This window comes from Phoxinus phoxinus, assembly GCF_949152265.1.
Source record: "Phoxinus phoxinus genome assembly, chromosome: 2".
In the NCBI taxonomy this organism is placed as follows: domain Eukaryota; kingdom Metazoa; phylum Chordata; class Actinopteri; order Cypriniformes; family Leuciscidae; genus Phoxinus; species Phoxinus phoxinus.
The window spans coordinates 15,448,731-15,473,578 of NC_136877.1; the positions used below are offsets into that span (position 1 = coordinate 15,448,731).

General features: G+C 43.1%; 1 protein-coding gene across 1 annotated transcript in view; it reads right to left on the reverse strand.

Annotated features, from left to right (window-relative positions):
- The window catches only part of col25a1 (collagen type XXV alpha 1 chain), a 421,615-nt gene that overhangs the window by 133,614 nt on the left and 263,153 nt on the right, over positions 1-24,848 (reverse strand). The window contains exon 6 of the mRNA XM_079599773.1: positions 24,808-24,834. Coding sequence (XP_079455899.1) covers positions 24,808-24,834 — 27 coding nt within the window. The remainder of the gene's footprint in view (positions 1-24,807; positions 24,835-24,848) is intronic.

Below are 24,848 nucleotides of genomic sequence, written 5' to 3' on the forward strand. Positions count from 1 at the left end.
AACATTTAGTTAATTAACTAATAAAATAATAAAACATTTACTGTAGCCTATCTTAGATTGTTGTATTGTGTTGTATCTTCTGTTATAAAGATGAAGATTGACATTTCGTTAATAAAAAAAAAAGCACGTAATGTTGTAAAAATGTTCTGTTCAGATGTTCTGTGTTTACTACTTTTTGAATTTTGTATAATAATATAGGCTATCTAGGTAATGAAGATATATTAACAAAAACATCGTATATATTAGCTATATATAAAACATTGCATATATAACATAAAAAAAGGTCCTCATTGATCAATTTTGTCTTCATGGGGCCCCCACTCAGTGTTGGTTCGCCTCTGTCTTGATGAATAAGGGTCTGTTTACACCTGGCCAGTTCATGCGTGTTCTCTGATCGGATAGCTATCTGATCGTGAAAAGACTGCCCTCCGAAATGCATTCGAGACGAATTTAAATCCGGTTGCTCAAAACACTTTAGGAGGAGGTCTGGGCCACATTCCAGACAAAACTGGACAAGTGTAAATCCATCTTGTTGAAACCACATATGTAAATTTTCCTCCTCCCAAAAAATGATTAAAAAAATAAACGTGTGAGAGCGTGTTATAGGCTATATATCTTATATCTTATATATTATATCAGCTGCAGTTCTGGCGCCAGATAGTCCCAATACTATCTCGACGTACATTCACATCACATGTTAATGCAGCGTTACACTCACAGGACACTTCACTTATTCGCAATCACAAAAGTTCATGATTTGCTCGTGCTTTAAAGCTTTGCCGGGTAAACTTTTCACTGGCGTTCTGTTCTGACTTGATGCACTTTTTCTGAGCGCACGCACACTGACAAACAGCGCCAAACTGGACTTGATCTTTCGCGTCTGATTTTTGTTGGGTCAGAGTGACCCATCTGCTAGCGATGGGGGGACCGAGACTGAGAGAGCTACATGGAGCTACATGGAAAAATATGCACCAATAAGCCACTTTGAAATTTAGCTGTTTTCATGAATACAAAAGTTGGGTGAATTTACTATTAATAATAAAAGATAACCTAACGTGCATTGTAAATGTCAGTAATTTATATATTTTTGACTCAAAAAAAATATTTAAAGGCTGAAATATGTGAGGTTTATCTTTTTATAAAACCTTTTTTGTCAAAACTTTATTTGCACTTGTACATGTTAGTAGATAACATGTTGCAAGACACTCTTTTTGTCACAGTGGCTGGTTGTATTCCCGGGTGTCCACTAGAGGTCTCTTCCCCATTCAGTCACCACATCATCATGTACTACGTTTCCCATCATCCTGTCTGTCTAATCACTGATCATTGCACTCAGCTGTTCCCTATCACATTGTTAGTATCTGTGTATATATACCCTGTCTGTTTTAGTGTTTGTCACGGAGTCCTTGTTGTTTGTCACGCTACTTCCAGAGATCTGTTTTTCCTGTTCTTTTTTTGTTTCTTGTTGTTTTGGATTGCCTGTTTGACCCTTGCCTGGACTGGATTACGATTGTGGATTACCCAATAAAATACTGTTCATGGATCTTACACTTTTCCCATGTGTGTAACGTGACAGAAGGACTCCGTCATGCAAAGATCCAGCGGTATGGGTTTTCGTGTGTCTCTTCCCCAGCCACCGAGCGGGAGCGGAGGCAGCAGAAGGGGAACTCTCGATCCAAAGAGCCAGAGCCAGAGCCTCGCATGACGCTTTTCGAGTGTTTTGCCTTGTGGGCTCGTCAGACTGAGGAAACCATGGGGGTCAACTCCCCTGAGCCCCCGTCCAGCAGACGCCTGGTCAGCCGACACCACCCTCCATAGACAATCTATTGGGGGAACCCGTCTGGCCAGATTTTCTGGGACCCGTGGAGGACGCAGGGGAGAAGGTGGTCGAGATGGACCCCGACACCATCCTCCACTTTTACCGCTCTTCGATCCTGGGATATTGATTCTGCCCAGTCCTGAGCTCCCTTCACCGCTGGTCCCGTCCAGCCCAGAGCCTGCATCTCGCCATCGAAAATGGCGGAGGAGGAGGAAGACTTCCTGCCTCCCCAATGACCCGGAGGCCGTGCCCGAGCAGCCCGCTGTCATCCAGGTAGTAGTCCCCGAACAGCCCACTGTCATCCCGGAGGCCGTGCCCGAACAGCCCGCTGTCATCCCCTTGCAGCCTGCTGTCGTCCCGGTGGCCGTCCCCGTGCAGCCCGCTGTCGTCCCGGAGGTCATGCCCGAGCAGCCCGCTGTCATCCCGGAGGCCGTGCCCGAACAGCCCGCTGTCGTCCCCTTGCAGCCCGCTGTCGTCCCGGTGGTCGTCCCCGTGCAGCCCGCTATGGTCCCAGAGGTCATGCCCGAGCAGCCCGCTGTCGTCCTGGTGGTCGTCCCCGAACAGCCCGCTGTCATCCCGGAGGCCGTCCCCGTGCAACCCGCTGTTGTCCCGGTAGTCGTCCCCAAACAGCCCGCTGTCGTCCCGGAGATCATCCCAGAACTGCCCATCATCAGTCCTGCCACAGCCAAGAAGGTGGTCTTCCTTTTTTATACATTGAATGTTCTGAGTGCATGGAGGAAGCACATGAGTTCCGTCAATCCAGAGACTGTTCGCGTAACGTCTGCTGATGCAGAGACTGTTCCTGTGCCGGAGGCTGTTCCAGTCAGTCCTGCCACGGCCAAGAGGGCCGTCTTCACCTTTTATACGGTTGCTGTCCTGCGTGCCTGGGCTGCACACACCACCAAGATGGCAGCCTCCAGTCCGGTTGGAACCCCGGACACTGTGCTTGTGTCTGTGTCTGTTCCTGAGCCGGTGTCTGTGTCTGTTCCTGAGCCGGTGTCTGTGTCTGTTCCTGAGCCGGTGTAGCTGTTCCCTATCACATTGTTAGTATCTGTGTATATATACCCTGTCTGTTTTAGTGTTTGTCACAGAGTCCTTGTTGTTTGTCACACCACTTCCAGAGATTTGTTTTTGCTGTTCTTGTTTTGTTTCTTGTTGTTTTGGATTGCCTGTATGGTTTTTGACCCTTGCCTGGACTGGATTATGATTGTGGATTACCCAATAAAATACTACTCATGGATCTTACCCTTTTCCCTTGTGTAACGTGACACTTTTCAAATCTAGCCATAATTGTTTATGTTATTATTTGAATGCTTATGTAAACAAAAAGTGCATATTGATGCTAATTTTATTTGTTATTTGCTGGTTAATGCATCATGTAGGTCTTAAATTTCAATCTTTATGGTCTTAACTGGCTCTCAACGAAGGCGGTCGCATTTTCTCTCCCTCTCCCCGCCCTTACCTCCCCTGCTTTGCTCCTCTCGTCACGTCTAGTCTACTGTCTTGTACTTTGAGAGACTCTCTCCGCACTGCTCTTCAAACTAAGAAAACATGGATTTGATCAACTGGTGTCTCAACTCAATTGACACCATCTTCTCGATGAGAAGCTTGGGTTCGGGGGAACCTGACTGCCCTGCCGGAACGTTAGCAGCTGGCTACACGATGGACGCGTGGGAGAGTTGGCAGGCCGTGTGTCTGGCGGCTCTTTCCGTGGAGGACGTTGAAGATATCTACCTTTTCGGAACCATGATAACAGGTTTTCTGCTGATTGGATTAGGCATTGCCCTGGTTTATCGAGGAATTAAGAAGATGGTGACAGCTGTCCAAAGCTTCAAAGGGCTGCCCGTCATGATTGAAGCAGTGGACAGGGCTGTCAGCACTCAGACTGGGTCTATGAACCACAATATGGATAACATCCGGGATAATCTCACAGCTTTGCAAAAGCAAATGGATCGACTCGGAGACCAAAATGGACCAGGAGAATAGTCGTGTAAATTGGAATGCGGCTACACGCCCGAAGACCAAACAATCCCAATCTTATCTGTTTTCGGCTCCCCTCAACCAGCACTGGCCTTGGCCAAGGCCACTGTTGGAACAACAACTCCCCCGGAAGAGCACTGCAGTGAGCCGCTCTTGTTCCTTCCCCCACTCCCCACAGACACCTGTTGATTGTTCACTCTGTCTGGGACCTGATCATGGTTGTCTCCATGGCAACTTGTTGTGTATCGCTATGACAATCCTGCGGACTGAGGCACCTAGATTATGATGCCAGGTGTAGCGACTCTCCAGGCCTACACATACACAAACTCTTACATATATATACAGATAAGCAATCACCCAAATCCCAATTTTTCTCAATACCCTGTCTTCCTGTCCTGTCTACCCCCTTGTCGTTGTATTGTATGTAGGCCTATGTTTGTATGGATAGGTTGATGGCTAATTAATTTCCGTTAATTTCGGAAGAGTTTACAACTCTTCCGACCAGTTACTTTCCGACCAGTCTTTTAGTGTTTCCTTTTGCTTGTTCAATTAAATTCATGAAAAAATGTGATTTAGTTCTTCGCACTAGTGTGGTGACTTTGTTTCTAAGCTCCTTGAACAAAAGCGAGTCTGTCAAAATGCCTGTTTTCAAGGACTTTTTAAGTGCTGCATCTCTTTGTTTCATTAAATTCCACACCATCTCATTCATCCATGGAAGAGATGTTTTACTTTTGATCTTCCGAGATGGTTCTTTGGAATATTTCAATAGGAGATCACTCAAGGTTACCATAAATTCATTACTTGCGGATTGGCAATTTTTGCCACAAGTTAACTGATTCCATTGCATTTGTTCTATTTCATTATAAAACAATTCCAAGTCTCTTTTTGAGATACATGAAACCCCTGAATTGATATAAAATCTATTAGAAGTTTTATATCTCGCTTTTGATAACCTCCTGACTATCAAAGTAAGGTTGTGATCAGATAGACCAGTTAGCAGGTTATAGGATTTTGCAATTCGATCTTCTCTATTTGCAAATATAAGATCAATCAGTGTTTGGGATGATTTTGTTATACAAGTTGCATTCTTTATCATTTGCTCCATGTGAAACTTTTCTGCAACTTTTATCTAGCCAATTGATATTAAAATCTCCTAGCAAAATAATTTCCTTATTGTTAATTTTTTTAAGTATCTCAGTGAGATGGTTAAAGAAAAGTCCTTTGCTGTTGGAGATCTATACAACACAATAACCACAAATGACATTTCCGGTGAGAGTCTGATGGTTAAACCCACACATTCCAAAGAATCACTGAGGTTTTCAATTAATTTACAGTCAAACCTCTCTTTTACATATATAATTACTCCACAACCTTTTCCTTGTTTTCAGTCACATCTAAAAACGTTATACCCTTAAAAGACACTCTGTGGAGTTGACGGTTTTAACCAAGTCTCTGACAGACACAGAAAATCCAAATTGGAGTCTGTCAACAAATGCTCCAGTTGCTCAGTCTTTGACACAACACTCCTAGGGCCCTATTTTAACGATCTGAAACGCAAGTGTCAAAGCGCAAAGCGCAAGTAACTTTGTGGGCGGATCCCGGCGCTGTTGCTATTTTCCCGGCGGGAAAAACGACTCTTACGCCTGGCGCAAATCTAAAATGGGTTGGTCTGAAGTAGCTTCATTATTCATAGGTGTGGTTTGGGCGTAACGTGAAATAAACCAATCAGAGCGTCCTCTCACATTCCCTTTAAGAGCAGACGCGCTTGTTCCACGGCGGATTGCTATTATAACGGCGGGTTTGCCAGGCGCACGCCAGGAGCAGTTCACAGCCGAGGAGAACGACGTTCTCGTCAGGGCCGTAAAACACAGAGAAGTGACATTGGGCTTAATTAATTTACTGGCCCAAATTAGCTTCGGTTAAACAGGCGTATAATTTGGGTAAATGTGTAGCCTAATCTAGATTTTTTTTTTAATCTAGATTAATTTTAATCTAGATCTTTTTCACATCTTTACGGACACAACAATGATTTCCCTCGTGTGTTAATATTTTTCCTTGTAATAATGTATGATTTGCAAAAATGAAAACTGCTGCGTCTGTTTATATTAGAGAATCAAAGTGGATGCGCGTTAACACGCTACATTATGGCCAAGCACGCGCCCTTAAAATACCATATCACTAACGCGCAACGCGCCACTGTCTTTAGACTGTTTTTTTCCTGGTCAGTGGCGCAATTGCTTGAAAATAGTGGAAAATAGCATCTGGGAAGTTTTGCGCCGGAACACGCCTCCTCTTTGCGCTGAACCGCCCCCGCGAGCGCAAGTTCATTCCCTAATTTACCGACGTGCGTCTGTGGAGGGAAAAGTCCGCTGTGCGCGGGTGCAAAATAGGAATGATACTTGCGTCGGTGTACAAAGTCAATTGCGCTGGGTGCAAGATAGGGCCCCTAATGTTCAAATGTCCACCAAGAATACCCTTTGGTTTAAGTTTGGGGTCCAAGAGTATTTTTGCATGATTTACGGTCTGAAACAACCTAAACGTTGTCTGCTTTAAGGCCGCAGGGTCTATACATGGGTCCGTATCCATTAAGTCCGAATAAACACTGGATATTAAAGGGTTAACCGAAGCGTTTTTGTCTTTCGCTTTCACAGTTTTGTTAGGAGTATCTGTGTTTGTAGATGTAAAAGCACCTCCTCTCACCTCAAAAGAAGTTGTTGAATAATGTGAAGGCAGCGCAAAGCCATTTCCAATAGTCAAACCGGCAGTTGGAATTCCAGGTTTGAACAAATCCGTGGGATCCTCCGTGTCACACCCAGTAACCACCGAGGTTGCCATCAATGAAAAATGCCCATCAGAAATAAAGCCAGGAGCACGTGTCGTTCTCACAACAAGCTGACAAGCAGCCACTGCTAGCCACGGAGACGCCAATAACTCCCAACCCTTCGCCGCGTGCACAGCCAGAGCACAGAGCTGGTCTAAGGCCACCGGTAATCACCCCCGCCGCCACTGCAGATTCGTCCTCAAACCCCCCAGGATTGAACAGGGGAAGCCCGGACAGCAGGGGCACCAAACCAGGAGACAGCGCACCAACAACAACCGGCCCAAGAGGAGCGCAGGCCGCTGACACAGCCAACGGAAACAGAAGCCCCAATTATGGTGAGTGAGTTTGACTAATGGGACTATCGAAACCGGGACGCTGGGGGCTGTTTGGGGAAGAAGCCGATAATGTAGTACTTGAAGCTGGTAGATGTGGTCCAGGATTGAGTTCTATATCCCCGGCAAGTAGCAGCACAATAAACAGTTCAACTTCTGTATAGTTGCGCTTGCTCTTTCTCTCTAGTATCTTTGAGGCAGTCGCAGCATATCCATTGTTAAGCAGTTTTGTATAGAGAGCATGTTGGCACTCTGTGACAACAATATTGTCGCATTCTCTTTGAACTCTTTGCAGATAGTTTTGTCTCATACAAATCACCAGTATTGTGGACACATACAATATTGAAAACCAGCATGCTATAAATAGTTTAGACGGTTTTGGTAAAGGGCGCTCAGCACCTGCCAACCTGTGTGCACCTACCGCCGCCATTTTTGTGAGCATGACAAAATTCATTACCCAGCACTATAAAACCCATCTCACAACAGCACTCCAGTGCCAAGCCTCGAATAGGAAAGACCACTTACCTGCCTGTCTCCTTGTCTTCGCAGATAGTTCAAGGTTCACGAAGAGAAGTATACTTATCTGAAGATTGTTAACTCCTGTGTCTCTGTTGAACTTCTTCCAGATTCGCTAAAGGGATTCTCTGGCTGATCTCCCATCTTCTGTGTATCATCTGAGACTCTGTTCCCATCCGATCTGCCCGCATCTGTGAGAATAGAGACCATGGATTAACCACTTCTGTCCGCTGCATGACAGTGTATTGTGTCACGGAAATTCTTACCTGTTCACCTCCAACGTACCAGGTGATCGTCACCAACTTTGCCATTGTTTCACCTGAATACTCTCCTTGCACTATTGTAAATAAACACTGTTTGGATTCACTTACCTGGTCTCCGAGTGTGTATCCTGACAGTATTATGATCGCTGCATTGGTTACCAGTCTCTTTTAGGATTCATTTTAAGATTTAATTATTTGTTTGTAAATCTTTACATGGTACAGCTCCTCCGTATACTGCAGATCTGATTCAGGAGCAGAAGTCAAAGAGACTTTTACGATCTCAGTCACAGAATCTTTAAGTTGCTCCGAGGACGAATCTGAAAACAAGAGGGGGCCGTGCCTTTGCAGCTGCCGCACCAAGGTTATGGAACAGTCTACCACAATATATTAGATTATCATCAATCCTTAGTGAGTTCAAAAGACAGCTTTTGAGCCTTGATCGAGGTACTGTTGTCACATGTGTCAGTTTTAAGAGTTTGAAGATGTTTTAGGTGTAGTTAAGACTCTTAAGAGTCTGTGGGTCTTACAATCTGAGAGTAGATATTTTGCATATTCTTTATTTGTAGTTATTTGTGCTTTATTTATAGTTATTTGTAAATTTTTATATTTTATAGTTTGTGTATCACTATGGTCAACATTGTTGTATTATTATGTGCTTTATAAATAAATTGGAATTGGAATATGGCAATGTTAATGTAATTGGTTGAATAGATCTGCTACGCTGCTGCTGCCCCTGCTGCAGAGCAAGTACCGAGACTTGCTACTGCCAAAACCTTCACAGACATTGCTGTGAGCATGTAAGACATGCTGCTGCTGCTGCACATGTAACATACATGATTTAACCCCCCAACAAAACAGGAAACAAGAGAAAAGAAACATCTCTTCAACAAACATCTAAACTGATCATTTACAGTTTACAGCCAATGCCAATAAAGCTGTTGTGCAACAGCTGAAAGAAGACTATTGCTATACATTTTTAAAGTAACTTTTCACCCTACACAGTTGCACAGGGTAATGGGAGAAATAGACAATACAAGTAATATACACATGATGTTGAGAGAGACAACAAGGTGTTGCATTTGGCAGATATGCATACATCTGCACAATGATAACATAAACAAAAGACAAGGAAGGGATGGAAAAAAACACTCCCAAAACAAGCAGATCTAGTCGCCAAGACAAAATACTACTCACGATTGTCATGCTCAGATGTCAAGTCAAGTCACCTTCATTTATATAGCGCTTTTAACCATATAGATTGTTTCAAAGCAGCTTTACAGTGATAATAGGGAATTATCATCCAGGGCAATTCTAGGATTTAAAAAAAAAAAATTTTAAGTAACACTTTAGTTTAGAGTCTAATGCTCACGATTAACCCTCTGGGGTCGGCAATCACGGCCGGCGTGATTTGCACAATTTCTTTTCACATAGACTTGAATAGACTTAAAATACTCCATCATTTATGGTCATACAGACTTAATAAATATGAAAAAAGAATCTGTGAGATGTCTACTTTTGTATGTGTCCACTACAATCAAAACAAAACATTGTGCTTTTGTAAAATAAAGAAATTAAACGGGGTGTGCTTTCTGCCTCTCCGTATCGTGAACTTTTTTTTCTTGAGCACGTCTCTAAACATAAACAAAACTCAGCGAATACTTGTCACACATTTATGAGCTATATATCTTTATAAACATTTAAGTGTGTAGTTTTAAATGATCTGATTAAAAACGAAAACAAATATTCTCTGTTTAAGTAATTTGTATAAAACCAACAAGATATCCAGTTTTTCTAACGCTTGCTCATTAGTTTTAATGTGACCATACCCACACGCGCAAAATATATTGCCATGCAAATTGTCCACGCGCCACGCGAACGCTCTTATTACCTCAAAAACAAAGCGCCATCAGTCCTCTCCTAATCTTTGAGATTGGAAGACACGCTAGCTGTAAACTTATTGGATTTACATCAGAAGAAGAAAAAGAACGCGATTTGAAGACAAGAAAGATTTTAAGGTAAGAAATATTTCTGAATTATATTTGGTAGTGTTATTGTTGCATAAACTTCACATTGCCATTGAACTGTTGCTTGATGCTTCAGTACATGTTCTCTCAATGTGATGTGAGTTTGAGTCAGTCGCGCAACGTGCGTTTGAAAAGCAAAACGCACCAAACAATATCATGGTTTTTACTCCAATCTCATTTCATACCGTCATATCGATTGTAAACATTTGAAATAACATATGATAATCAATATATTTTCTCTAGTGTAGTGTTACTGAAGTGTTCCTGTTTAACGATGTCTGCTGTAATATTGTTATTATTATTTTATGCAGCCCTGCACGTATATGCCTACAAGGCACAACAAACCTGGTGTTCATTTTATATATATATATATATTTACAAAATACACACACACACACACATATATATGTGTGTGTGTATTTTGTAAATTTTAAAAAGCAATTTAAGCAGAACAAATCTAAAATATATTTCCAAAATCGTGCAGCCCTAGTTTCTCTTGATATCAGCATGTTCACATCTTTTTTTTTCTTTTTTTTTTTTAGGTACCAGTCCTGCTGACTTCAACATGAGCATGAACATGGTAAAGTGAAAAATCAAACACCTTGGAAATGACAGGTATGCACTATGTTTCAGGAATGGCACAAAAGTGTGTGACTGGTTAAGTCTCTGCCTTTAGTTCAGTGTGTTAAATAATGTGCTTGTTTGCCATTTGTTGTGTATTTTTGGATTAAGTTGTGTTATAAATAAATCCAAACAATAAAAAAGCCATTCTTTTTTAAATATCCTCATTCTTTGTGCAAGGTTCCTCATAATGATAGTGCCTGAGGAGCTCCTAATAGGGCCATTATGGGAGGGTCTTTGTCTTTCTCAGGTGTGAAACACTCAATATTCATGGGTGGTTTATGCCTCCTCGCATAAAGCTTTCTTACACAAGACATGTCTTACAAATTTTAAATCAATATATTGTCTTATCTGAATGAGTATTCAGGGTGATTTTCACATAGTTTTGGAGCAAATATTCTAGGCTACGTGATACAATTTTCAAAAGTCTTGTGAAGAAATAATCAGTTTGGGTTTCATGATCTTATTTCAGTGACCTTATTATTATTTTTTGTCATTTTGACAAAAGTCATTCAAACCATGTATAAATGTTATTATCTCAAAACTACAAAATTTGACATACATGCTGCTGACATATTATTGTAGCAGAGTTTGTGCTGAATACAGTGTAATAAGACTTTAGCCATGAAAATGTCACAAGTAACAGAAATAAGCACAAATGTTAGAGCATGTAACATTTACACCTCCAGGACCCAGAAAACCCCTCAGACCCCAGAGGGTTAACATAAATAGCAGGGTTTTATAACCACTGAGGTCACGAATGGAAGGTAGGCTAGTCAGGATGGTTCGGGGAAAAAGCTCTTCTGCGCTCTCGACCATCGACGGCGCAGAGAAAAAAGGCTACAAGCGGCTGCCTCCTCTCGAGGAAGCCGTGGCGGTGCACCTCTGCCCACCCTCGACAATTGGCTGGAAAGCCATGGCTTCTCATCCGTCTAAACCCTGCAGGATGACCTTGGCATTAGCTGGAAGGGCCTACGTTGGCCAAGCCAAGCCCGCTGGCCGCTTGCCAAGCAGGCTCTGCCCTCCACTCAATGGCGGTCCTCCAGGTCTTTCAGGCCATGCTTCTCCGTTTATTGGATGAGACTGGACCTGACCCAGAAGCTTTACGCGATCTCTGCAGCACCACAGACCTGGCCCTGCGCACTATGAAAGCCACCACCCAGGCCATAGGAAGTACCATGGCCAGCCTTGTGGTGTTAGAGTGACACCTGTGGTTCAACCTAACCGAGATCAAGGATGCCGACAAAACCGCCTTCCTTGACACCCCTGGTCTCATCCGCCGGTCTCTTCGCCCCCACGGTGGACGGCTTTGCAGAGCGTTTCACCACAGCACAAAAAGTTATAAACACAACAGAGCAAGGCTACTCGCTCCAATTCAGTCACAACGGGATAAAACACACTTCAGTAACGAGCAACGTGTCTCACGTCCTCCGCACAGAAGTAGTGAGCTTATTGAAAAAAAGGGCTATAGAGGTGGTGCCGCCAGCCCAGAGCAAGTCAGGTTTTTACAGCCGCTACTTCCTTGTTCCCAAAAAAGACGGCGGTGTCAGGCCCATTCTAGACCTCAGACATCTGAACAAGGCCCTTATCAAATGGCCTTTCAGAATGATAACTCTGAAGCAAATCCTCACGCAGATTCGCCGGATGGATTGGTTCTTCTCAGTGGATCTGAAATATGCTTACTTTCATGTCCAAATAGCGCCCTGTCACAGGCCGTTCTTGAGATTCGCGTTCGACGAGACAGCTTACCACCCTAAACACCCTGAAACCTCTGGTTCCTCCCCAAGCGTGCCGCCCGGGCAGTCTGTCTATCAGACTGAGCCACGGCTGAATCAGAGCCCTGGCTCCCTGGTCGACACCCAGTCTCTTCGAGTCTGGGATGAGCTTGGCTAAAGTCTTGAGACGAATGGTAGTCACCACGGATGCCTCCAACACAGGTTGGGACGCTCTGTGCAAGGGCGAACCGGCCTTCGGCTTATAGTCGAGCACGGAGGCACAGTAGCACATCAACTGACTGAAAATGAACGAGGTATGATCGCAGTAGTGCTACCCCTCAAGATCTTCCTACCACGTCTCTCAGGTCACCACATCCTGGTCCGCACGGACAACACGACAGTGGTCTCCTACATAAACCGCCAAGGCGGCTCAGGTCGAGACGGCTGTACAAACTGGCCAGAGATCTCATCCTATAGGCGAACAGCAATCTGCGCTCTCTAAGAGAAGCGCACGTGCTGGGCAGACTGAACCTGGGAGAAGACATGCTGTCCAGGGGCCAAGTGTCCCCTGGGGAATGGACTCTCCACCCCCAAACGGTTCAAATGATATGGAGTGTTTTCAGGAGGGCAGAGGTCGACCTCTTCGCCTCCGAAGATAAATGTCATTACCCAACAGTTTTCTCGAAGGGCAGGGACGCGCTGGCCCACGACTGGCCCAGTCGTCTACTTTATGCTTTTCCTCCGGTCTCGGTCCTCCCCCTAAAAAGGACCAGGGAGGGCAGACATACAGTCCTACTAGTGGCCCCTCTCTGGCGGTCCCAACCTTGGTTCCCTGAGATTCAGCTGCTAGTAGCAGCCCCTTGGCCAGTTCCCCTGCGGAAAGACATCCTTTCCCAGGCAAACAGGATGATCTGGCACCCCTGTCTCAAACTGTGGGCACTACTTGTGTGGCCCCTCGACGGGAGCTCAGGGACCTCCCAGCGAGTGTCCTGAGTATTATCAGCAAGGTTAGAGCTACGTCTACCAGGCGCCTCTACGCTCTTAAGTGGTCTGTGTTCTCAAGCTGGTGCAGAGCCAGAAACCAGGACCTGGTCTCGTGTGAAGTGTCACAGATACTCTCATTTCTTCAAGAGCTGTTGGATGCAGTCCGTTCTCCATCCACGCTTAAAGTCTATGTGGCAGCCATCGTAGCTTTTCATATGCCGATGGCTGGCCAGTCAGTGAGCAGGAACGACATGATTGTCCGCTTCCTGAAGGGAGCCAGGAGGCTTAACCCCCCATGGCCCCCTACAGTGCCCTCCTGGGATCTATCAATGGTCCTTCGAGCACTAAAGGGGCCCCCATTCGAACCATTGCAAACGGCCGAATTAAAACCACTTTCACTGAAAACTGCGCTACTGCTAGCCTTAGCATCATTAAGCAAGTTGGTGACCTACAAGCGCTCTCTGTGAGCGCTTCCTGTCTGGTGTTTGGCCCAGATGACTCTAAGTCATCCTCAAACCAAGACACAGCTATGTGCCCAAAGTGCTTTCAACCCCATTCAAATCACAGGTGATTACGCACTCTGCTTTATCTCAGGGAACCGAGGTTAAGTTAGTAACCGATAGGGGTTGCACGACTACTGATTTCTGCAAGTCGATTTCTTATCAAAAGAATACTCGAGTTACTCGACTACTCGGTTCATGCTAGCTTCATGCTACTGTAAATGAAAAGGCATGAAATAGCTAGGTCTTATCAATAAACATGTATTAATTCATAGCCTAATGCAACAATTACATAAGTAAACTCTCAAAACATTATAATTATGACATTACATTTAAAAAATGTAATGTAACAGAGTAAAGCCAAATAAATAGCTGTTCTTGCCTTTCATTTCAGACGCAATGTCTGCTTTTAGGCGCCGTTCACATATCGCGTCTTTTGCGCGCTCAAGTTCGTTATTCCAAATGTAGGCACGCGGCAAGCGCGCTCATAATGGAAGCTACACGTTCGTGACGCGGTGCGCTAGTTTTTCCAGGCAAGCCGATGCCCCGGCGAGATGAAAACATCTCAAATTTTCCAGAATACCACAAAAGCACCGCAGGTCATGTGGCAAAAACCAACCGATCAGCTTCGGCCTTTCCGTAACATCATTGAAAGCTCGGTAGTAAAGCTAATGCAAGGGCTAGAAATTAATTAATCATTTGCTGATACTTCTTCGTCATCATGAAGAGCGCAGTTCATGTTTGCATAGCAACGACAGACGCCATGGGAGCGCAAGCACTTGTGGAAAGGAAACGGTCCCTTACAGAGTTGGCAAATTACAAAAAAAATTGTCATTCTTGATGAAATACTTCTGTCTGTTGGTGACGTTCGCCATTTTGACTTAATTTATGGTTAATGCACGCTCGAGTAGTCGATTGTTTCCAACAGTGCCGACTAGTGGTGGAAGTAGTCGATCTCTCGACTACTCGACTAGTCTATGCAAGCCCTAGTAACCGAGTACTTTTTCTGTGAAATAATTCACAGAAGAAGGAGTTATCACAAGAGAGGGCATTAGGACACCAGCAGGAAGTTGACCACATTCCGTCATCTCCACTAGAAGAATATGATTTTAGCTAAAGGTTGGTGGGGCATGACCTTACACATAGCATAACTAGGACTGTGAGGAGGAATAGTTAATGGTCCGGGATTTTCACCTCCCATTTCACTAGTCCCACAACATCTGTAGATACTCTGCGGTTGGATGTCAAAGACTGTTTGGTAACATTCAACTCATAAGGAAGTATTCTCAGCGAATTGACAGTGCTGCTATTGACCAACTCTTTGCAGTGAGCCAACAGAGTGTTAAGCTTGGAAGTATTTGTGCCAAGAATAACTGAAACCAGATCTGAACTCTTGGTGTCCGGACAAACAAGTGCCAAGATCGAGATCTTCTCTTTAGAGAGTAATCTGACATCAGGTAAAGTCAATTTAACAGATATATACCCACTGTAAGGGTAAGTGGAATCCCTGGGACCCCATATTGCAAGGTCTGAAAGAGGCATTAGAGGACCATTGAGAGACTCTACTTTTCCCTGATGAACAGAAAAGTTATCTACCGCTGCAGACGCTGTTTTTTTTTCCACCCCTGCCCCTCCGAAGAGCACGGATCAGATTTTAAATGACTTTTGCACTGTTCTCAGAAGAATTGCAATGAGTGGCAATATGGCTGTCTTTGCCACATCTGTAACAGAAAAAAGCTGAAGTTTCGGAAAAGGTAATGGAGGTTTCCGTTTACTATTAGGCTTGCTTCTGCCGTCCCTCCTTGGGAACTCTTTATACACAGACATACCATGTGACACTGTCATTACACTAAGCTGTTCCGGGAGCTGTTTCACTTGTTTCTGAAGAATCGGAACATCATTCTCCGTTTCAATCTCAACTGGCTTTTAATAATTTTTCAGCTTTGTTTCAGGCTCAATATCTCTTTTCTTCAACTTAGAAGTTAACACTTTGTGTTCGGGTTTCAGCTCTTGAATTTCAGAAGAATTTGACTTCATCTCTTTGGTAGCCGGTCTTACTGTAGGATTTAGCTCTCGATGCGAGGCTTCATATTCTTCTTCCTCTCTGATCTCATTCAACAACTGCAAAAAGGTAGGAGGCTTCTCTTTTCTATACCTTAGCCATAGATGTACAAATATCATGTCAGATTGTGTGGAACCTTTAATAAGCTGTTCTGGTCTGTGCGTTTGGGAGATATTCCCTCTCTGTGCAAAACTCTTCTAAGAGATCTCTCCAACCTTTGCAAGAAATCAGACAGCTCTTCACCAGACTGCTAGTGCATAGATCTGAAGGCAAAATACAAGTCCTCCCCTGACTCAGTAGTACCAAAAGCATTCTCCAAATGCCTTCAAATAATCAGTAGGGGTTGCATCTGGATTGTTTAGCCTCACTGCTTGAATAATATCTAAAGCAGGACCCTTTAAGCTTTAACTATCCATGTGCGTTTTTCTCTGTTGGAACAGCTACACTCTTCAACCATTAAATGTGCCTGAGGAAGCCAATGTTCTAGGCTTTCTTCGCCTGGAGGAGTGGGAATGGTCCCAGGAAATGTTCTCGACTTTGGCACCCAAGTGAATGAGAATAATAAGAGTAAAATAAAATAGAATAATAAAATGTGCTGCTAAACTATTATATAAATGAGCAAAAACTAATTGGCATTCTAACTTAAATTCGAGGTCATGATAAAATGGAGTCAGATAAAAGCTTAATTGGAATCAAATTACTTTGCCACGTGGAAAAGACAGTAACACGCAGTAAAACTTCACCAGTTTATTGGAAACAGTTGTTGGACCGATTGGGCAGGCCTTCCATTATAGACATCTATAATTCAATTTAGGCTGCATAATTTAGGTCAGCCAGAACCGGGAACACTCCCTGATGTACTTGTTAAATCATAAGAAGGAGGTAGTCTACGCTAATATTAGTCTCTCTTTTTATCCAAAGTTTACCGCAGTCTGCTGGATCCAGGCCGTATCCAGATCTAATGAAGGACCTTCATCTGGACACGATGGCAGTCCAGTCCTGAAGTGTCAACCAGTCCCTTCCGTTACTGAAGTCAAGGTGATCCCGACCGTATCCAGATCAGATGGTGGACCTGCACCTGGACTCATCCATGACGCATCCCTGAAGTGCCAGCCGGCGTGATGACGGCAGATCCAACCAGATGGAACTGGATTAATATTCTGGATTAATATTCTAGCAATGTTCAGATCCAATCTGACTTCTGACCTTTAATGCTGCCTGAATCATAATCATACACTGTTCGCTTATTGGCCAGAGGAGAACTGGCCCCCGACTGAGCCTGGTTTCTCTCAAGGTTGGTTCTCCATTCTGTCACCTGATGGAGTTTTGGTTCCTTGCCACTCTTTGCCTTGGATTTTGGCTTGCTTAGTTGGGGACATTTATTATTCAACAATATTATTGATCTGCCTTACTTAAGGTAGACGATAATGCAATTTTCTTCTAGAAACAAACTTTGCTGTATTATTTTCATGTTATCACTGTGAAGCTGCTTTGATACAATCTGTATTGTAAAAAGCACTATATAAATAAAGGTGACTTGACTTGACTTACAATGTCAACAAAGGACGTAGCATGAACTACTACAGTACAATAAAACACACAACAGCTCTTTCACATTTTAGATGTGTTTTGTGGCATTCAAGCTGAATACTAAAGCTGGCACTGTTCTGTTTGCCATTCAGTGGTGTAGCTGCAATGAATTTCACCTACAGTGATGTCATGTGCATACCCTTTATTTGCGCCTGTCAAGTAAAACTGTTCTGTCTCTAAAACAACAAAGTGACACAGAAGAAGATAAATAATTAAAATGCAACAGATTTTATAGCATTGTAAATAATTACCAAAATACATAGCCTTATCGTGCTGATACCAAATTAAATCCACTGGCTATAGGACCCACATTCTCTCACGGTGAAAGGTGGTAAATCAACACAAGGGGTTAGGAGAGTCTTGCTATGAAAACCTGTGTGTAGTCAACTATGAAATATGAAAGCATAAGTGTGTGATAAAGTGAGGTATGTAACTTTTCATTCAAAGAACCAAACAATGGGTGTGTCACGGTTCCCCTGGTCCTCACCTGCACGCACTCTCACTAATTACTAATTCACAGCACCTGCACCTCATCACTTTACTCTACATACCAGTACTGGATATAAGCCTCACTCACCCTGCACTCGGTGTCCGGTCTCGTCATTCGACGTCTGTGACTCCTTGGCTTACATGCGTCAAGTCTGGTTCCAGGATACCTCTGATCTCGCAGCAAGTATTATCAAGTTCTTCACTAATCAATCTTGTGTGTGTATCTCAGCAGCTTCAGTGTGTGATGGCTCTCGAGGATTCTCCAGTCATTCTCTCTGTGTTCTAAATATCAACGAACCTCTGTATCTACGTGTCTGGAACCAAGTTCTGAGTTCTGCGAGTCAACATTTATGTTTGAAGTATCTCTGAATCTTCTTCCTGCTCAAGTATCAAGAGATTGTTTCTGTTCCTGCATTTGTTCAAAGACTCTGGTTCCCTTGATTTCAACAGTGCTGATCTTGAAGCCTCCCAGTATCCGGGTTAAGCATCAGTGTATAAATAAAGCCTGTTAAACCGTTCTCTTTGTGTTCTCGTCCATCAGTGTTTGTGACAGGGTGTTGTGTTCAAGATAATTTTATTCTCTGTTTTGTCTCACACATGTCAAATGGAAGGTGCACATTCCATTGTAACTCATGTTTGTCAGCTTAGCCTTTTGTGGCTGTAAATAAGAAAAGGTGAATGTAAATTATACAAATAATGATTTGTTTGTTAATGGTGAATCTCTTTGTCTTACCTTCTTCCTGGAACTTCCTAATAGGAGGGGCTCGCGAACAGGAAGCCTGACTTATACCTTCCCGAAGGTGGAGGTGTTCAAGTATTGAGAATGTTGAATGTTAGTACATTGAATGCATGTCTTTTAAGATTTTCGTTGGTTTTCATGATGAAAATGGAGCTTGATAAAGAAGATGCTAATATTCATGTTTGAATGTTAAAGATTGTCTCATAAATAAGCTATGTAGATTGTATTTGAGATAACCTTGCCATTGGTATGTTTGAAATTGAGGGGAGGAGCCTCAACTATAAAGAGTCTAATTGTTTGGACTAAAAAAATAGAGAGGAGAGAGAGAACGAAGGGTGACTGTTGGGCCAGTAGCCAACGTGTTTGATATTTCTCATGTAAATATTATTTTGTTATGTTTTTTTTCCCTTTACTTTTGTTTGTACTTTGTTTTTCCTGTATTGGAATTTCGGTGGATGGAACCCTGTTATACTGTTTGGAGCACACCCTGACAAGAAAATGTAACCATCTTTAAGAGACAGAGTTTTTACCTTTTCTTGCTGCCTGCCTAGCAACAGCTAAGACCATCCTTACAACCAATGGTGTCAGAAGTGGGATGGACGTCTCTGCGGGAACTGGCAGTAGAAGAGGAAAACTGGAAGTAGTAAGATGACTGCTAAAGGGCATTTTGGTCCTCAACAGACTACCAGAGCACATCCTGTTTTGTTCTCAGAGGGAGAAGAGGATACAGTGGAAGCTCAGGTTGGTGATTTAGAGCTGGGGGCTGATGCACAGGAGGAAGCCATTTCAAGCATGATTCACCAAGCAGGCAATATTCAAGAAGAAGAGACTGATCCGGTGGTAAGACCCAAGACTGGGACAGCTAGTACTCCTCGAGATGGTAAAGACAATGTTGTTATGGGACAGGACTCTTTGAGAGAAATGAGAGATTATGATAAGACAACAACAAAGAAATGAGAAAACTCTGTTTGATGAACTGCATGTTTTGAAATCCACCATTTTTCAGAAATCTAGAAATGAATGGGATTTTGAAGAGCAAGTCAGCCAAAATACTCACCACCCCTTACCTACAACCAGGGACTTTTCATCCACCACCATTAAGAGGTATGATGCATTCACCTCAAGCTCACCCTGTTGTTGATAGTCTACAAGCTATAAGTCATGGCAGTACCTTATAAACATTATCATGAACCACGAATTCCTGAATTCATTGAGGGGGAATATGTGGAGATTTTTTCATTCGGTTTGAACGTATTGCAAGGACGTGGGGATGGCTGACGGATGAATGGGCGGCTCGAGTTGTCACTCATTTGACAGGGAAGGCCTTGGAAGCGTATGCTGGGATGGATGAACAACGATCCGGGTTTTACGAGGACATCAAGGCTGCTGTACTAGCTAAGTACAATGTAACGGAGGAGACTTATCGCCAGCGCTTCAGGAGTCTCACAGTGCCATCTGGTGAGAGTGTCAGAGAGACCTATAATCGAATTAAAGAGTTGTACAAGAGGTGGATGCGACCCGAAGTCAAGACTAAAGATCAGATAGGAGAGACTATCGTTCTGGAGCAGTACTTGAGGATTCTTCGTCCAGATGTGAGGACTTTGGTTAAAGAAAATCAACCCCAGACTGGAGAGGAAGCTGCGAGATTGGCAGAGAGATATATGGCCGCACATCGGGAACCGCAACGGACTTACAAAGGTACTATTTGTAAGGGTAAAACTGAGGAGCCCAGTGATCAGACTGTGGGAGTAGTGGGAAAAAGTTCTACTTTTGCTAAGGTGCCTGTTTTTTACTGATCTGTTTTTACTGCCTAGTATAAGGCATCTCTTTGCCCATTAAGAAAACTCAAGGTAACAAACATGTGTTATGTTCCCCGAGAGGAGTGGTCCAGTGAACTGGTGAAATCCACTGACAAACATAGACATATCATATCAGTAATTGTCAATGGTCATCCTGCTCAAGCACTTGTAGATACGGGAAGTATGCAAACCTTGGTAAAATCGCATTTACTGAACTGTGAAATGTTAAACTATGGGGATACAGTATGTTTAGGATGTGTACATGGGGAAGAAAATACCTATCCAACTGGTGATGTATCCATGGTTATCGATGAACAGGCATTTTTTAGGGGTAATTGACAATCTGGCTTATGATGTGGTGTTAGCTGATGATTTTCCTTCTTTAACTGATCTGGTCAATGCAACACCCAAAACTTGTGCAGTAGTAACCCAATCTCAAACTAAAGGGCTACAACCCCTTCCTAATGCCCATGCGGATTTGTTTGGATCTGGGGGTAGATAAAAAAAAAAGTAAAAGACAACGAAAGCAAGAAAAACATAGGGGGAAAGTTAAGGCCCAGGATATTGTACCATGTCTCCCTGGTCCTAAGTTAGATTTCATTGATTCTCAGTGGAGGGTGCCTGACAGTTTTGGGGAATTGCAGAGGTCAGATGTTACCTTACAACCTCTGTATCAAAAATTGTGTGAGGTAGATGTAGCCTGTGGGTGTACCACAGTTTGGTGGGGATCAGTATATCTTGAAAGACAATCTTTTGTATATGGCAAACACAGAGAGTCCCAGATTGGTTGTGCCTACTGAACTGCGTAAGATGATCTTACATCTGTGTCATACTATACCCTGGTCTGGACATTTAGGTCAGCAGAAAACTTATGGGCGAATTAGTCAACGATTCTACTGGCCCAAAATGTATCAGGAAGTACAAGATTACTGTAAGACCTGTTCTGAGTGCCAGCTTGTAGCTCCTGTCCGTAAGGCAGATCAAAGTTATTTGTGTCCCTTACCAATCATTGGTACCCCTTTTGATCGAATAGGTATGGACATAATTGGTCCTTTAGTGAAGAGTAGTTCAGGTAACCAATTTGCCCTAGTATGCCCTAGACTATGCAACTAGATATCCTGAAGTATACCCTTTACGATCGATCCGGGTTAAACATATTGTGAAATGTTTAATTGACTTGATCTCCAGGGTTAGAGTCCCTTCTGAGATTATTACTGACCAAGGGACTAATTTCATGGCTAATGTGATGAAGTTACTGTACAACCAATTGGGCATTAAAGGTATCTAAAGTACACCGTTTCACCCCCAAACTGATGGGTCAGTTGAGCGTTTTAATGGCACACTGAAAAGCATGCTAAAAAAAATTGTGGATGAGACTGGTAGATTGGGATAAATTCCTTTTGTTTGCATATAGAGAGGTGCCCCAATGTTCAACTGGTTTCTCTCCTTTTGAGCTTTTGTATGGCAGGCAAGTTCGAGGTCCCCTGGACATGCTCAAAGAGGAGTGGATGGCAGAGAAACCAGCCCAGTGCAGTGTCATCTCTTATGTATTGCAGATGAGGGACAAGTTGGAGACATTCCGGACTTTGGCCAAAGAAAATCTACAAAATGCCCAGAAGAGACAGAAGGTATGGTACGACAATCATTCCCGAGAAAAATACCTAAAACCTGGACAGAAAGTTATTGTACTGTTACATTCAGGTACAAGAAAACTGTTGGCCATGTGGCAGGGTCCGTATGTCTGTATGTCAAAACTTGGCCCTGTAACATATGAGATTATGTGTCCTGATAGAAAGCGTCCTAAACAGATACTTCATGTCAACCTGTTGAGGGAGTTTAAGGAGAGGGGGCTTGAACCTAAAGATCAAGTGGTACTGATGGTGCGGGCAGTCGTGGAGAAAGAAGATGAATTAGAGATGGAACCAACTCAACTTTCAACAAAAGATCCTGGCCTTAATTAACATTTAAGTGAACAACAACAACTACTTGCAGAGGTACGTCAATCTTTTCCATCTCTCTTCCAGGAAAGACCGGGGCGTACCAAAGTTGTCACCCATAACATTATCTTGAAAGAGGAAGCTCCAATTTGACAGAAGCCTTATCGAGTTCCGGAGAGGATGGTAGAGAAACTGAAGGAGGAGATTGAAACGATGTTGGAGATGGGAATAATCTAACCTTCCAAAAGTGAGTGTTCAAGTCCTATACTTCTGGTTCCCAAGAAAGATGGTGGACTGAGGTTCTGTACAGATTTTAGAAAACTGAACAGCGTATCCTGCTTTGATTCTTACCCAATGCCTCGAATAGACGAACTGATTGAAAGGCATTACATGACTACACTTGATCTATGTAAAGGATACTGGCAAGTGCCCCTTGACCCCTCTTGTAAGCCATGTACTGCTTTCTGTGCCCCTACAGGACTATATCAGTATAATGTAATGCCTTTTGGGTTACACGGAGCACCAGCAACGTTCCAGAGACTTATGAACAATGTACTTGCTGGGTGTGACCAATATGCAGCAGGATATTTAGATGTAGTGATATATAGTGGAACATGGCGGGAACATTTAGATCATCTTAGTGATGTCCTACGAAGGATTCAGAAAGCTGGACTCACAATTAACACCACCAAATGCTCGACAAACAGGGCACAAACAGAGGTGAAGTATTTGGGATACCTCATTGGCCATGGTCAGATTAAGCCACAGGTGGAGAAGCTTAAGTGTATTCAAAACATTCAAAGGCCACAGACAAAGAAACAAGTGAGATCATTCCTTCGTTTAATTGGGTGGTACCGTCATTTTATTCCCCTTTTCGCATCTCTGGCTACCCCATTGACTGATCGAACCAAAAGAGTCCTTATAAGTTTCACTGGACAGTGGAGTGCGAAGGAGCTTTCACAGCACTTAAAGCAGGGGTGCCCAATCCCGCTCCTGGCGATCGACTGTCCTGCACAGTTCATCTCCAATCCTAATCAAACACACCTGAAGCAACCAATCAAGGTCTTCAGAGCACGTCAGGATCACTTGAAAATTAAAGGCAGGTGTGTTTGATTAGGGTTGGAGATGAACTGTGCAGGACAGTCGATCGCCAGGAGCAGGATTGGGCACCCCTGACTTAAAGATATGTTATGTCAAGAAGAAGTTGTGCGGGGCCCTGATTTCTTGAAGACATTTCTTTTTTATGATTTTAAGACATTATTACATTGAATGCATTTCTTTTAAGATTCTCTTGGTTTTCATGATGAAAATGGAGCTCGATAAAGAAGATGCTAATATTCATGTTTGAATGTTGATGTTAAAGATGGTCTCATAAATAAGCTATGTAGATTGTATTTGAGATAACCTTGCCATTGGTATGTTTAAATTTGAGGGGAGGAGCCTCAACTATAAAGAGTCTAATTGTTTGGACAAAAAAAGAGAGAGGAGAGAGAGAATGAATGGTGACTGTTGGGCCAGTAGCCAACGTGTTTGATGTTTCTCATGTAAATATTATTTTGTTATGTTTTTTTTCCCTTTACTTTTGTTTGTACTTTGTTTTTCCTGTATTGGAATTTTGTGGGAAAATTGTTACACTGTTTGGAGCACACCCTGACAAGAAAATTAAACCATCTTTAAGAGACTTCAGAGTTTTTACCTTTTCTTGTTGCCTGCCTAGCCACAGCTAAGACCATCCTTCCAACAAAGTGTAAAATGATTAAGGTGCCTTTGGCAAACCGCAGCCATATTGTATTTAAAAAAGTTAACTTCCACTCACTCCAATGCATGGGTGAAAACAGTTTAAGCTGTCACTTTAAGCTGAGACCCCTTAGAGTCTGTTCAAAATTATGATACGTACCAAGAACATGCACAAAGTAACAGAGAGAGAGAGAGGTCATGAGAGGAAAATACACTATTCTGTGTTAGAGAGAATCTGTGTTTCGCCCAACTGAAGAGCAGTCATTGAATCTCAGAGCACATACAAGGATATTGGAATGATGTAGGCAAGTGATTTATTTCATAATCTGTCAACTATAGCAAAGCGCATTCTTCATAATATTCCTTTAAGAGGTATGAATTTATCAAGCTGTCAAGCAACTGAGCTGGAAATAATTACATTCTTTGACTGAGTTCTTAGTCTGACATACACGCACATCATTATGAAGCCGCAGTTTGTTAGGACTTTGATTCTAGGACTTTGATCTTGCACAACTGATATGAGCCCATATTGTTGAAGACAGATAGTCCCCAAAATATTGCAGGCAGCCTGCCGGTACTGATCATTCAAAATGACTCCAAGTGTTTATAGTTTCAAGCCTTATTCTCTCTCACACACACACACACACACACACACACACACACACACACACACACACACACACACACACACACACACACACACACACACACACACACACACACACACACAGCTCTGTTGTGCTTGACAAGCCCAAGTCAGCTTGTCCACAGAAACCCATGCATCTCAAACATGCAGCCCACAAGTCCATAAGGCATAAGGGAGACAACACACTTTCATCCACACATCAGAGAAGGACATGTAAGAAAAATAACACATACCCGAGGACCTTGGTCGCCTTGATCCCCCTATAATAAAAGAG